The sequence below is a fragment of the Mya arenaria genome, chromosome 4 (genome assembly GCF_026914265.1).
Source record: "Mya arenaria isolate MELC-2E11 chromosome 4, ASM2691426v1".
Taxonomy (NCBI): Eukaryota; Metazoa; Mollusca; class Bivalvia; order Myida; family Myidae; genus Mya; species Mya arenaria.
Genome location: NC_069125.1, coordinates 41,974,710 through 41,991,806, shown reverse-complemented (window position 1 = coordinate 41,991,806; position 17,097 = coordinate 41,974,710). Strand labels below are relative to the sequence as shown.

At 34.4% G+C, this 17,097-nt stretch overlaps 1 protein-coding gene across 1 annotated transcript; it reads right to left on the bottom strand.

Moving 5' to 3' along the window:
• Positions 1 to 1,092: 1,092 nt before the first annotated feature.
• LOC128230809 (cysteine-rich venom protein Mr30-like) lies at positions 1,093 to 16,096 on the bottom strand. The gene is made up of 6 exons (XM_052943250.1): positions 16,025 to 16,096; positions 15,288 to 15,373; positions 14,956 to 15,050; positions 2,162 to 2,275; positions 1,768 to 1,890; positions 1,093 to 1,403 (listed from the first exon to the last, which is right to left on the bottom strand). The coding sequence occupies exons 1-6, from the start codon at positions 16,094 to 16,096 to the stop codon at positions 1,126 to 1,128; spliced, it is 768 nt and encodes a 255-aa protein (XP_052799210.1). The 3' UTR covers positions 1,093 to 1,125.
• Between the last annotated feature and the right edge of the window lie 1,001 nt (positions 16,097 to 17,097).

Here is a 17,097-nt window from a genome sequence, read left to right as displayed (position 1 = left end):
ATGACATATTGTTCAATGTCATGTAGAATATTGCAAATGCACCTATAATAAGCCTAATTTAAGGCTGATGATCTATATTGTTTGATCCCTAGCTTGTGCATGACCTGTTAGAAAATGCCAGAGATAAAAAAGTATGACCCCTAATCGGATTGAACTTATTTTGGAAGACCAACAAAATGTAAAAAACCATCACAAGAGCCACTGACACTAGTGTTGGTTTTAATATTACCTAAAGGATCATCTTCAGGGAATCGTTTTGAAGGACATGGGTTATATATAACCTGACTTATTTCTAGGTAAATGACCAACACAATGTTTAATGGTCCTACTTAAAGGCTCATCAAATGCAGGAATAGATTGCAATTTAGCTTTTGGTATTGTGTGGTTTGGTTCCTATCTTTGTGGCATAATTTGCAGTACCTTGAAATATCTACTTTGATGTCAGGCCAATAGAAATGGCTATGTATATTGTAATAGGTATTGTGTCGTTTTTTTAGCCAACCGGAATTTCTGTCTAAAAGACACAATTATAACAAAGTAAACCGTCTTTATTTTGATATTAAATAATTCACACATACCGCAAAGTTATTCCATAGTTTTTCGACAAACATGTTAAACAACACAACAGTGATTGCTTAAGTGGTCACAAACGATTCCATAGCTGCTATGTTTAAAACAAGCACACAAGGATTTTCTGTTATCAAAATGTTCTCCATATCTAGAAAGTACCGTCTGTTTCTGCAGTACAAGATCAACACCAGCGAATTTCAGCGCTTGAAGATTTTGACAGGGACTTATTTCACATTAAATTTTACCATGTGTTATTCACATCAAGTGGAAGTTATGCTACCGCCAGCATGAACGTTTGTTCTAACGGCAACCATATTCATACTATGGCCATAATGTGATATACCATAGCGCAGTACAAACTGAGTGGACAAGAGCGTAAATCAACAATTTCAAAACTTTATTCGTATATTGTTTCTGAATTGCATAATTTGAATCTCTGTGTATCAACACACTCACGCATAAACAATTTGACTTTTTGTCCATGTTTACTATCTAACAAACGTTTGAAGCATTATCGTCGGAATAATGTCATTAACAACAGCACAGAATGTAACATCAATTTCTCGACAAACACCATGCAAGGAAAACTATAGACAGTGCACCGTCCTGCATGACAACAGACGCCGAGCTCTCTCTGTTGTGGAGAGAACCTGTCACTGTAGTGTCTGTTGCCGTGGTGTATCTTGTTGTGGTGTACATGGAAGATTGTTTAATGCCAGCTTTATTCTCTGTTGTTCTCGGTGATGATGTAGTTGAATTCGTTGTTGTGCAGTTTGGTAGCCCCTTCTCCCAGGGAAGACGGTCTTCTCCATTTACTTTGCCCTGCCCCGCATCTGAAATAAAAAATAGAACAATTTTACGTGGTGTTATTAAAGAATATGTCTGCAATAAACAATCGTCGCTCAAATTTAATTAAGCAACTTTACAAATTGAACCAAAACACAGTAAAGAGTTTTGGAGCCAGTTCGGATTCCAGTGAAGTCTAACAGTCGATCACGTAAAATCAAACGGTTTAGTTATGTTTCCCCTGCAATATCGTAGCGTATTCACTGGAACAGGTGAACCAAATGGAGGGTATGTTCTTATTCGTGTGAAGATGTTAAGCCATTATGTATATTTCTGTTGATAACAATAAAATAAGCTGGAATTTGACCAATGGACTATGAAATGAAGTCTAGTATCTCTAGAACTACTTACAAGGACATACGTAGCACATGTATGGACAGTGAAACATGGTTTCCATGTTTGTGTCACACGAGTCATTGGTGTATGGAGGCCTCCCACAGGAATGGTCGTCCCCGTTGGGTCCAATGCAGGATACTGAATATAATAAAGAATAAATACTTGCCAAACACTCAGAATAATGACTATAGAAAATACGTTAGTCCTGTCATTATATTATATACCATTTATTACTTCGCGGTAGAGATACATTTGTTTCAAGATAATGTACACTAGTTCCTTATCTATATTCATATCATGTAAACATAACAAAAGATAGATAACAAATTAAAATACTTATTAGTCCATTAGAAATTAGAGTTTGTGGGAGACCTTACGATCATTGAGTTCAAATGCCATTTTTACTTACAGTCACACACAGTGCCATTGTACATATTAGAAGCTCCCATGGTTGTGATACAGTCGCACACACACGTGGTCACGTTTAACTTGGACCCACCGAGACATAATACGCCGTTACAGTCTGTTAAAAACAATAACTACAGCATTTGAAAACATACTGATAGAAAAGGGTTGACAGTTTCCAATTAAACAGATCCAGGTCGATTCCTGCCAGATTTTTGTCGCCTTTAATATCAAGCACCGTTGTTGTTTGTTTAGTACAGTTGGTAAATAATCACTAAAAGCAGATACACGTACTCTTGTTAATGCAATAAGGGGACTTACTTATTGGCATTTACGAAGATAAATATATTTGGTGCACCCGGTGATATATTAGTATAAGGTTAAACTCTGAGTATAACACAACCTTATACTATATGATAATAAAGCATACATGGATTGCATTCCCACTAGTCAGTATTGCTTATAACTCACACTTATAAAATGGAAACCAGAGTGTATTGTTGGATATGTTGAGAAATCGTTACTTGTGAAATTTAATTGGTACGATTCAAAAGCACTTTATACTGACTGCAGAGATTTTCATGTGTGTTATTGCATGGCACTTTCGATTCTTTGTACGGAGTATTGATATCAGCAGGATTCAGTCTGAAAGACAAATCACCAATTTGATTTACTTTAAAAGTATGCATCACCCACATGATCTTAAAATGCATAAAGTAAGAGAAAAACGCATTTGAACTTAGGCTTAAAACGAGTAAAGTTAAATTGAAAGATGGATGGAATTTTTTTTATAAGTTGTCATATTCCGTTGAAAAATAGATCACATGCCCAAAATTAACGCATTAGCACGTGAAAAATCAGACATGTCGAGATAAAAAAAGGTTTTGCAGTCAAATGTTCAAACACATTTCTAAAGCTTAGGGGTCAATGTAAAAATGCAAATATCGTTGATGACATACATAGGAGCGTAGAGGCACATGTAGAGGTAGTATCCATGGCAGTTGCTTACACCACAGCCCAAAGTGGTCGTGTTGGCAGAGATCATCTGTGGAAGAGATGTGAATCATGATAAGTATTGGTAATCGTAGACTGTGTTGCTTCAGTAGCAATAACGTTTTAACTCGAGCAAAAACAGTCAATTAGTTGGTACCGACGGATATCATTTATATCTGTAAATATTGAGACGAATATTGAAAAGTAGCCAAACAGTTGTACGTTTTATCCGCTATTTCTGTACCACCACTATAGCCACGTTCAGCGGCCCGCGTAGCTTTCCTGATATATTAATAATTATTTTCTACTGCTCTCCTTAAACGGCTCAGTCTTTTTGACTGACCCATTAAGAAGTATACTGCTTTTAGAATAAAGGATTTTTGTTTCTAAAACCATCTTAATTTTGTTATATGAAGTAATAGGTTCTCAGTACCAATGGATAGGTTAAAATAAATGTTTTAATTGTTTAGAATGATATAAACGTACAATCCCATCACATCTTGCTTTTTCTCGTTGATAAACATTTCCCTACGGTTGATATTGATATTGGGAAAATAGGAGTCAGAAATAATTAATCACCAGTACCTGTGTGTAGTTTCCCACCCGATCTTTCTTATTGGACGACCCTTTGTAAGTGAAACTAGCATTTTCAGCTATCCAAACGTTTAAAACATCTTTCCATGGTACTTTGTTGAGATTCCTGTATGTATTTTGGCCAGGAATATATGCACCTGTGGTATATGATTACAAAATATGACATTACAAGCGGGGCATGTATTATACATGTATTGACATATGGAAAATATGAATTTCTTTCGTTGATGTTTCTGTTTTTTATTGTATTTTCTTTAGTCAGTTTTCAATTTGGCTATTGATAAGCCCGCAATATGAAAATACAATCGCAGCAGGCCCTTTTGAACTATCTGTTTGGCTTTTTAAAAATTACCTTTTTAACAAGATCACAGTTGTTGTTGTTTTCTATTGTTTTGATCTTGAGCCTTAATTGTATTGTGATTGTATGTTTTGCTTTGATCATTGTTCCTATGTCACAGTAGGTTTTGGACTGCTCATTTTTTTCTGTTACATTATGTTTGTATGTTTGCTTCTGATCGTTTTGCAATTAAATAAGACTATTGTAATTACATGGATACTGTGCTTGTCTCGTTTTTTCCACTGTTATATTGTGGAAACCTATCAATCAGCACAACTTGTAATGATAGATGGATTTAAGCTCACCTGGTGTTGTTCTTTCAAACCAGCTGTTTTCTGTTGAGCACAGACGAGTCCATCGTTCAGCTGTGTGTTCCAAACCACTTGCGTATTTCTAAAAAAAGGGCAACGTTTCTTAAATGAAAATAACCATTACAGTTCATAAAAATATCGGCATTTCCATCCCACCAAAATGTAAATATAAACCTATCAAAATGTAGGTAACGGATCTGTTATTTATCCCTGATAAAACTGATAAAAAATTGCATGTAAATGTATTGTTATGTATGTTTTGTTCATTCCACGTCACTCTGTCAACAATTTGACGAATTCTGTATAGGTTTATTTTAAAACGATGAACACTAAAATGCATTTACCAGTTCCATCATGTTGCCGGCAGTCGGAATGACAGACGCACGCAGACGGTTATGTATGTCTACTATTTCGGCTTCCCCTGAAATAGTTAAAATTTATATATTTAACATAGCTTTGCTATATGAAGAAGTATTTACTCGGCTGGGAAAACCGCTGGTTAGATGCCATTTGTACCATTGTCTAAAACTTTCAAAACAGTTAACTGGTTATTCATTTCTCTTTTTTATTTAACAGTCTTTTATATGTTTGTGTTTTGAACTTTACCACCCCTTCTATCCTAAAATAAAAAGATGTTATTACATTGCCTCTTTTGAATATATTGTTTACCATTCGCTCACCTGATATGTTTATTCTGTTCTATTTCAATCTGTTCTATATAAAAGCGACACTTCACTCAAAATATTTTAGTTTTATCTTATGTTTATTTGTTCTTTGAACGAATGGATGTGTCATTTTCTGTGTATGTTGTGGTAAACAGTTACATCCAAAAAGCAATTGATACTTCGGATTCCAATTTATCTTTTAGATGGCTTTAAGAAATTTAAGCAATTCATCTATTAAAAATGATGTCTGTCCGCATGCACAGGTACACAAAGTGACCTTGCGTGAATCTTCAATTCTAAATTATAGTTTGCGATGGTCTCAACCCGAATTAGTGCATTAACAATGAACAGTAGCTATTTTAAGATTGATAAAATAGGAACTCGTGGACAAGAATCGCCTGAAAAGTAATTTTTTTATCATTTACCGTACCTAAGGCGGTGTCAGGTCTACCAGAAAATGGAGATCTGCAGTTCATGTGGCCCGGCATTACTGCATATTTGTTTGTACATGACGCAAACCGGACGGTCTGTAAGAAATATAATCCTCACTCTATTTCATCTTCAAATTATCATTTCAAAGAAACCTTCTGTCGACTCTGTAAATATTTTCTACATTTTATTTCGATATTTGTTTTAATGATAATTCAATGGAAACTACTCATAAAAAATAATAGTGAAAACTTCAATTTAGTTAAAAAATGCATTTTTCTAAGTTGAATGTAAAGATGAACAATGCTTTTCAAAAATATGAAGGGAAGAAAAGGGTCAAAACAATAAATGCATGAGAATAGTTAACATAACAAATAGAGAGAAATAAATTTGAATGTTGTAAAAAAAAAATTCTCTTAGCTGAAAATGATAACTTAAAAGAAGCTTTAAAAAATACGGTACCAGTTTTTAAAATATTTAAACGAATATCTTGTTGAGAGACATAATGTTATGGCGTAACAAACTCTGTTTATCTTACTGTTTAAAAGAGCAACAAACATATACTCGAAATAATCAAATGTATTATATTCTTTCATTTAATACATCTTTTTTGAGAAATGTTATTTTTACAAAATAATAATATTATTTTTTTAATTTATCTTCAATATCTGGTCAAACCGCTAAAGAGCAATCTCTTTTGGCCTAATTCAGTCGGTTTTGGTGAAATCCGAGTAGTTTACAAATATTCAATTATAAGCAAAGTATATCTATAAAGGAATGTAAAGGATCCCAATAAATAAAGGACAAGTGACAAAGAAGTGTTACATGTGTGGCGTCGTTTTGAGTATCCGAAATTACAAAAGTATTACATTGCCTGCAATGACAACTAACCTTCTTGTAGCATGTTGGTTGTGGGTAAATCACAGCTGACACAATAGCTGTTGAATCAAAAATTAATAAGATGTTTTATTCGTTTTATATGTTCCCATTCTATCAATAAATTGGAAATACTTTATGATTAGTTTCATTATTATAATTACCATAAGTTTATAAGTTTTAGTTATTATTATTATTATTATTATTATTATTATTATTATTATTATTATTATTATTATTATTATTAGTATAGTCATATAAAATTGAATAAAGAAATACATAATTCTAATATCAGAAAATCATTTTTTAAGTACAAACCTGACATAAATAGTGTGCAATAAATGATACTTATATAAATCCGCATTGTGTTATATTGACTTAATACAGTTCTTCAAAGCTAAATGAAATAAATGTGTACATTAGTTACAAACAGTTTATTTATAACCAACAGTGAGATGACATGCCAGATAATAAAACATTTAGATATGCAAAAACATCAATTGAGATAATCCATAATCGAATAGCAACCAATCATCAGACGATGGCATATAAGATAAGTTGGCAAATTGTCATACATTTTTTATGAAAGTTTTCAAAAAAAATAACATTTTTTTTAATTTTTTTTTGTATATGACTTGGATACTTTGTATGTGCGTTCAGAAATAAAATACGTTTCAACTAATTATAAGTATATTTTCTCTTTGATTGGGTTACTTTCAACATTCAAAATCAGTGGAAGTCTGTCTTTCTACCGCTTAAGAAAAAGTTAGGGGGCGTTAACAGTGGTGCACTTAAAATTGCCGCTGATGAAAAACTTAATGATCAATCACACTGAGGCTGATGGTTAAAAATTATATCATTCTCATCGCTGAAATTGTCCCAGCTCTTTGCGCTCAGAAGTTTGATTCTGAACTGAGAGTGGGCTAAAATTCTAAAATTAGCGGAATGGATGTAACAAATAATGCCTTTTTCCACTCAAAAACACATCTGATCATCCTTGATTGTTAAATAAATCTAAAAGTAACAAATAATTTTTGCTGCATATATATAAGGTCTTAACCAGTTCACTGCTCTGTGGGCTTGTTTAAACGCACGTAAAGACACAAGAGGCGATAAGAAAGAAAAAAACTCAATTGATAATTTTGTATATGACATGGATTTTGATATTACTTCGGAATTTGTTCAAATGTCATGTAATGACTCTTCGGTTGCCTTAAAAGATAACATCGAAATAGTCAAGATTAAGAAGAACCCATTTATTTTGATTATAATAGTTTCCTATATTAAGGATGTACAATGAAGAGCTTTAATTTTGACACATTGAAGTGTTTTATCGGGGACAACTGATGTCCAATAGGATTTGCTACATTTTTTGGCACTTAATCTTTTCAACTAAATCACGGAGCTATAAACCTATAGCTCTATGACAAAATGTACCTATTTATTAAACCTTATCGAATTATGTCATATACGAACACGTATTATGATGACTATGTGTTCTTTGTAAGTTTAAAAACAATTATTTAAGGACACATTTTAAGCGCCAATGCTTTCGGGTAAAGGTAAATCGGTACCTTATTAATCTGATGTTATTTAACCTCAAAGGTCAGAAAATGAACAGTTGCATACAATTATGTGAGGAGTTTAACTGGTAAAATTTTATTCCACGTGACACTTGACAGAGGTCAAGGAGTTGTGGCGCATGTGCCGAAGTTCTGTATGTTTAGGTCACGGTGAGGGCATCGTTGTTTGTCATACTCGCAGCTGGAAAGGATAAGACATTTTTGTTTAATTTAGTTATACCAATTTGGGGTCACCTCGATTATGAAAACTTATATGAGCGGATATGAATACTATTCCAGCTCGTTTACGGGGAAGAAACTAGTAGCAGAATTGATGTCTACGTTGAAATGACCTAAAAGTGTATCAAGTGACCCAGAACTTAAGAGTATGACACATTGATTACACGTTCAGCATCATGTTATATATTGCGCAATGTCTTTGTTTAGTTTGTTCAGACTTGTCAGAAAATTGTTTAAAAGATAATCATGATAAACTATATTTTGGTTTATAAAATCAAGTTTAAGAAGGTGATATGGCTAAATGAAGTATGGTATTAAAACCTGTTACACTCAAGACATTTCGAGAAATTGGTTTCTGCTATAGAAAAAAAATGTAAGAATTTACAAAAATAAATACCGGTCTACTTCTGACAACCTTAAGTACAAACAAATCCGACAGATGCAGTTCACCTAAATAGTTTCGAGATTAGTGAAGTACCAAAGATTTACAATTGAAATGGATCTCAAAAAGACACAATCACCTTGTGATTGGATTATCGTTATTATTTATTTTAACATAGTCAATACCTCAATAAGTGAACCTGGTTCTCTATTTTGCAACTGTTACACGCGTCTTGTAGTGCATGAGAGTTAATCAAATCGTAGACGCTTAATCCTATGTGAGTTATGTTTCAAACACATACTTCAAAAAAACATCCATCATGAAATTACCAAATCATTCTTGGTTCATCCCCTGGATGAAAGGCTACTATGTTCGACCATATATCCCTGATTATCTGATTGCTTGTATTCTTGTTTAATATAAGACATTACCCAGCCAATACGCTTTACACGACACTGTGACGTCATCAATGACACAGATTGAAACGCATTTTCAAATTTTGTGAGGTTGTTCAAGGTTCAGTGTGATTTTGTAGAAAACATATCATAGCCCAGTTGGGGTTTACCAAGGTCTTGCAGTGTATGTCAAAGGTGAAATGATTTTTTAATTTGTCGACAACTGCCTGACTCCATCGCTGACAAAATAGTTCAATCACATGTGCGAAAAATGCCACTCTGAGAAAATGATGAAAATGGACAGATAATATACTTGCAATACATTGAGTTTGATCTTCAGTTTGAAAAAAGGTTAAATTTAAGATTGTATTCGCACGCAAAACTTTACATGCAGGATGTATTCGTATGTGAAATTGGACGTTTCGTACCAGGAGGGTTTCGTACCCGGATATACTGTGGACGTTTCTGACAAATTACTGAAGATCTTTTTTTACATTTTGTACCCATTTGGGAAATTGACTTAGGGTGTTGTCTAGCAACTGAGATATTTACCTTTAACATTGCATGCCAGTAAACAAATTATTCATCAGAATATGTTATGGAACAGTTCATAAGCACTGAAACAATTATCAAAACCATGAACACATTTCATCATGTATATGGCATCGTGCCAACCACCCCTGCAGTACTTTCAGTGACTTGATTTTTATAGTTAATTAGCTCTCTATATGTAATGACATATTCAACAGAAAGGCAAACTCATTTCGACGTACTTAAACATGTCAGGAATTTTAAGAATGAAGAGCAGAACATCAGTCTGAAAATCATTTCCATTTGTATTGCTTAAAACTTTATAAAGTTTAAAAAGTTCATAAATTATTGATTATGATTAGATCTAAACACGGATATACGTCGGTAAATACACTACCATCAACATTTGTTCACGTCTTACACCAAATAACTATGTTCAATTTATTTTAGTTGTTATCTATTAAGTTTTCTGCATGCATCTATGCAAACATATAGTATTACGTACGATCTGACATCCTCAGAATGGCTTAAAAGCTTGTTAATGCTCTGTCATGCCATCAATGAACAATGCTATAGCTGTTTGTTTTAACTGATAGCCTATTTCTGATTAAGATAGTAACAAGCGATGTAATGGTTGACCCTCAATCGGTGCAGTACTTCGTGTACCTTTTTAATTGTATCTCATTCCTTTCTGATAAGAGTTTTGAAATCCGTAACTTGTGCAGAAAGGTTCTGTTGTGAAATTGTCAAAAGTTCAGTTTTCCATATATAAAGAAGTTACAATGTTTTTAATGGTAAAACAAATACGATGAAATAGTAACTTCTTTTTTACGAATGGTATGATAGGGAGCTGAACACATTTTGCAAATAAATATTTCATCACATTTGGTTTAAAAAAAGGAATGGATCCAACTTTGACAATTATGAGCATCTCTAATACACAAGGAGCAATATATTATAGTCATTTTATGATAGTCGCACCATTCGTCCTAGTCTACACAAGGAGCAATATATTATGGTCATTTTATGATAGTCGCAACATTCGTCCTAGTCTACACAAGGAGCAATATATTATGGTCATTTTATGATAGTCGCAACATTCGTCCTTGTCTACACAAGGAGCAATATATTATGGTCATTTTATGATAGTCGCAACATTCGTCCTAGTCTACACAAGGAGCAATATATTATGGTCATTTTATGATAGTCGCAACATTCGTCCTAGTCTACACAAGGAGCAATATATTATGGTCATTTTATGATAGTCGCAACATTCGTCCGAGTCTACACAAGGAGCAATATATTATGGTCATTTTATGATAGTCGCAACATTCGTCCGAGTCTACACAAGGAGCAATATATTATGGTCATTTTATGATAGTCGCAACATTCGTCCTAGTCTACACAAGGAGCAATATATTATGGTCATTTTATGATAGTCGCAACATTCGTCCTAGTCTACACAAGGAGCAATATATTATGGTCATTTTATGATAGTCGCAACATTCGTCCTAGTCTACACAAGGAGCAATATATTATGGTCATTTTATGATAGTCGCAACATTCGTCCTAGTCTACACAAGGAGCAATATATTATGGTCATTTTATGATAGTCGCAACATTCGTCCTAGTCTACACAAGGAGCAATATATTATGGTCATTTTATGATAGTCGCAACATTCGTCCGAGTCTACACAAGGAGCAATATATTATGGTCATTTTATGATAGTCGCAACATTCGTCCTAGTCTTTCTTCATGGTAACAAAGGTCAATTATCTTTCAAATAAATTGAATAATGTGCGCAATGTACTTCGTTCGGAACCAGTTCTTACCGATGTTCGATACATTTCGTATACTTGAAAAAGGGTGTTTACCTCAAAAATGCATAAAACATGTGTGTGTTTTTTGTTGCTGTTGTCTTTTAAGTGATTATTTTGTATGTATGCTTTGATTATATCCCTTAAACAAATTTGTTAGTAGCAGACTCGCAAGATCACAGGGATATACGTACGTGTAGTGGATGTCCACATGCTACGCGTGACATAGTTATAGGATACCATTTATAAGTAGGGACTTGTGTCACCTCACTATTGTATCGTTATTGTCTAGATCGATCTTCAGTACAAAAATAATCCCAATAATAAAAATGCCAGCGTTTCTCGAGATTAGTTGGGTTTATTGTTAGCGTGAACAAATTCACCACTGCAATTATATTTTTTACAAGTTCCATTTAAGTATATTAAATTGATTGTTAGGGTCAACATAACGATGAATGAAAATAATAATAGATAATAAAAGAAACAGTCCAATGAATTCAAAACTTCATGTAAAACTTTGTCATATTTTATTCATATTTGACAAACCACATACAAAGTCACTGACAATATTTTGTGTCAATCTAAATTATCTCGCATCATTAAATTTAGGTTCAGCAGGTTTTGTATCTTCAATAACTAGGCATTTAACATTCAACTATAGCCAAATACCAATGCAAGGCAAACCATGGACAACGGACCACATTGGATGGTTCCAGTCGCTGAATTCTTGTCATAGTTACGTGAACCTGTCGTGCTTACTGCAGCCGTCGTCATTGATTTTGATGATTTGCCTACGGCTGTTAGTGCTTTCGTTGTTGTTTTCTTGATGACTGTCGTTGCTGTGCGATTTGGTAGTCCCTTTTGCCAAGGAGTATTGTCATAGTTACGTGAACCTGTCGTGTTTACTGCAGCCGTCGTCATTGATGTGAATGGTTTTCTTACGCCAGTTAGTGCTTTCGTTGTTGTTTTCATGATGGCTGTCGTTGCTGTGCGATTTGGTAGTCCCTTTTGCCAAGGAGTATTGTCATAGTTACGTGAACCAGCCGTGGTCTCTGCAGCTGTCGTCATTGATGTGGATGGTTTTCTTACGCCGGCTAGTGCTTTCGTTGTTGTTTTCATGATGACTGTCGTTGCTGTGCGATTTGGTAGTCCCTTATGCCAAGGAGTACTGTCATAGTTACGTGAACCAGCCGTGGTCTCTGCAGCTGTCGTCCTTGATGTGGATGGTTTTCTTACGCCAGTTATTGCTTTCGTTGTTGTTTTCATGATGGCTGTCGTTGCTGTGCTATTTGTTAGTCCCTTTTTCCGAGAAGTACTGTCATAGTAACGTGAACCTGTCGTGTTTACTGCAGCCGTCGTCATTGATGTGGGTGATTTTCTTACGCCAGTTAGTGCTTTCGTTGTTGTTTTCGTGATGACTGTCGTTGTTGTGCAGTTTGGTAGTCCCTTTTCCCAAGGAAGAAGTCCGCCTGGATATGAATAGTCTGCATCTAAATAGAAGAATAGAACAGTAACTGCATGACATTATTTACACTCTGTCTGCGCTTATGCACGATAGGCTTATATTTGCCCAGAGTCAAGCAAACGCCTTACTATGGTTGAATATTACTGGCGTAAGATAACCTTATTACGTTCGTGAATTACTTCGTGTTAACCACTTATTTTTGCGATAATTATATAGCACTCTAGTTAATATTCGCGAAACTAATTCGATAAGATAACTAACATAAGACTAAAAGCAGGCTTGGAAGTGCCGAGAATTGCCACCCGTTACCTTTTTTATGTTGTACAACACTAACAGGTTATCTAGTAATGGTTTGCGACTTCCACTTTATAAATAACATATTGACTTTATAATATTTGTTTTATCTTTAAATGTATTTTGGCTTCTAACAGTAACTGGTTATCTAGTTATGATTTGCGAATTCCACCTAGTAAGTATCATTATAACTGATCATCTAGATAATATAATTTCCGGTCCACAGTCGGTGAGATTAAAAGTATCTTCCATGGCCTATCTTACACGAGCGGCTATGGTAGATACTTTTTCTCCCACCTCAGTTAAACAATATTAAGTAAAAATGTATTTTTTTACGGGACCTCTTTTGTGCTTAGTGGAAATTATTGCGTATGGATATGCGATAATTCGTGGTTGTCATGGATATGGGGGCAGTGATTTAGATTTATGTTAATAGTCAAATCTGTCTTTAAATAGTTCTAAGGACAGTTAAGCATTATTTCTTGAAAGGTGCGTGAAAACTATTTTCTGGTGACATTTGAAGCGAGAAATAGTTAATTAGCGTTCTATATATTGCCACAAGACAAGGTTTTCATGATGCTACAGACGACAGTCTTCAACAAGGGAGATAATTACAATGTGGTTACCATAAAAAGAAGTTCCATACGGGCATTTTATCTTCGCCCGTGGGCAAGATAAGAATTTCTAGCATGGTTGAAATAATGGATCTACTTATTTGAGGTGGGAGAATTGCGAATTCCACCTAGTAAGTAACATTATAAATGAACGCCTTAATAAGATTCGTTTTAAAATACCCTGTTAAGTAGAAACCTTATTATAGATCAGTGGTAACACGAATCTTATATAACCATTCGTGAAACATAATTTCTGGTCCACAGTCGGTGAGATATATTACGATCTAACACTGAAACAATAATTATCCTCTATATGTGAAAATGAGGGTAACAAAGTGGTAAACTTAAACAAAGTTCTGAAATATCGGTTCGATGTTTATAACTGTAAAGTTGAGTTTTAATAATGGATTATGAAATAAAGCCCCAAAGTTAACTTACAAGGACAGACATAGCACATGTATGGACAGTGGAACATGGTGGCCATATTGGTGTCACACGAGTCATTGGTGAATGGGGGTTTGCCACAGGCAGGGTCATCCCCGAGCGGATCGCTGCAGCTCACTGAATATGATAAGTATAAAAACATGGAAACACTTCGAATGTAAACCATACTATAAAAAAATATACGTCTCCTGGCATTTTAACTTTGAACCATTGAATACGGAACATGGGAACTCCAATATCAATCGGTATTTCACAGAATATTATGACTTCAACTCAAGTATAACTGGTTTACACATCATGTATTTTCGCAAAGCGATGTTCCCATTGAAGCAATCAAGGTTTAAAAATCTGCTATTGTCTCTTAACAATACTTATTTTTATAAAACGATTCAATTTAAAGCGGCGTCTGTGGAAATACTAATGATACTCGAGCGCTTATGAAGTCTTTACTTACAATCACACAGAGAGCCACTGTATATATCAGGAACTCCCATGGATCTGATACAGTCGCAACTGCATGTGTCCAGGTTAAGCGTGGACCCACCAAGGCATGTGACGCCATTACAATCTGTAATTAAATAATTGATTTAGTAATTGATTAAGTAATTGATGTAAAAAAAGATTGGAAAATGTTGATGCTTTGCTAAAAAAATAGCATTGCTTTCAACACATTCGCGTTCGTTTTCATCGCTTTTCATATCTTTAGACGCTATTGCGGTTTGTTTCGAAAAGCGGACGAGGAATTGCGGTGCATTTAACTAAATAGTTATAAGTGCTGTACAATTATCCTTGCCATGGTATTATCTAAATATTCTAAATTATTCTATAACGCGTTATTTTATACTGACTGCATAGGTTTGCTGTTGTGTTACAGTGTGTTGGACAATCACTGCACGGTTGTTTCGCTACTTTATACGGAGTATCGATGTCAGCAGGATTCAATCTGAAATACATGTACAAATCATTTATGCGATTTACTTTAAAACATATTTGATCGCGCTAGTTTTAAAATACATGCACTACGGGGAAAACGTGTGTTAACTAAGGCTAAAAGAAATCTATTTGGTCGGGAGTATATATATATATATATATATATATACATGTATATAAAGGATCTGGCATATAGGGTTAAAAATTTTTCACTATCAAACATAATTTAAAATTTCGCTAAATGACATACATGGGTACGTAGAGGCACATGTAGAGGAAGTATCCATGACAGTCGCTAACAGCACAGCCTAACCCGGTAGTAGGACCAGAGATCATCTGTGAAGGGATTGTGAATTATGCATGAAAACATTGATATTTGTTGATACAAAATATCCTTGCACTAGGAATATTATTTTGATGCAAGTTTATGCATACTTTTATGAAATTTACCTCTTACGTTTTCACTTTATTCGGGATTGTTGGAATAAGAACGCAAACTGGTTTAAACCCCCAGTAAATTTACATTATACTGACCGTTCCAGGGCGGTCCTAGCAATCCTTGATACACATAACTAGTTTTTTATAGTATATATATACTTTGTTGTTTGTGGAGTTTTGTGCTGTTGTTCCATTTTCGTGTTTGTGATTGTTTGTTTTTGTGTTCTATTTCTCAAGCGTTTACCCTATGCCATTAAACGGGGTTTATGTTTTGGCTACTGAGCTTGTTTCTGTAGTTTTTCATATATATTGAAAGTGTCTGCAAGTAAACCTTTGTGCATACCCCTTTGCTACCCTGGGGATAGTCCTCAACCACAGTTTTGATCGCCGATGACAAACGATCATTCCTATGTCAGCTTTGGACAAAAATGTTCCTGGTTTCCGCCTGAATGCTTTAATTATTTTGGACAGTATTTACAGGTTATACTAGCCTGTGTCTTTTATTGATACTGGGATAATACGAACGTCAGAAATAGTTCACACCAGTACCTGTGTATAGTTTCCAACTCGATCATTGTTGTTGGCAGTTCCATTGTAAGTGAAACTAGCACTTTCAGCCATCCAAGCGTTTAGAACATCGTTCCAGAGTACTTTTGTTGGACTTATGTATGTATTTTGGCCAGGAATGAATGCACCTGAAGTTAATGATTACAACATATGCCATTACAATCAATGAGTACATGCATTAAAGTGTCATATGGAAGATCTTTTGCAAACAGTTTTGGTTTTGTTGCAGTATGTTTATATCGAATTGTAATCATTTCTTTTCCATTGGGTTTTAATTCAAGCCTCATTAGGTCAGACTACGGTTCTTACCGATTGGCTGTTATGATAACTTTTAGAACCATATGCGATTAAACACGATTAGGTGGGGGATTTTGTTAAAGGTGCAAAAATAGCTTTAATGCATTATCATGTTTAACTCATTTGACTTTAATGATCAAAACAAAAAATGCATGATTTAGGTACAGGTAAAAAATAGTGCCTTGGTATATTCACTTAAGCGTTCGTCCTTCTGTCGTTGACAAATGTCAGAGTAGGTTTAAGGCTGCCTAGGTTTTTTCTGCATTTTTCAGTGTAGTGTTATTGAATGTTCTGCTTCTTGTCTATGTGTCATAAAGAATATTTCTTGACCGTTTGGTTTGTCCTTGTAATGTCCACTGCAGTATTGTGTCTATCAATCGGGCGATATCAATTATCATAACTTGCAAAAGTAGATAAATCGAATATTACTGGCGTTGCTCTTTCAAACCAGCTGCTCTGTGTTGAACACAGACGAGTCCATAGTTGAGCCGTGTGTTGCAATCCGCGTGTGTATTCCTGAAACAAGCCTTACATTAATGATATTTAAAGCTTTTTTCCGCATTTTCAACCAAACCAAATTGAAAATCAACTTATCAAATTTCAGAAAACGGTTTTAGAACATTCACTTAAGATCTATGTCACTAATCGCTTCCTGTACTTGCATATGAATTAAAGTAATGTATTTTGTATAAATATTTGTTTTTGAAAGTTTCATCTGAAAACTATTGGACATAATTCTTTGAAAAAGATATAAATTT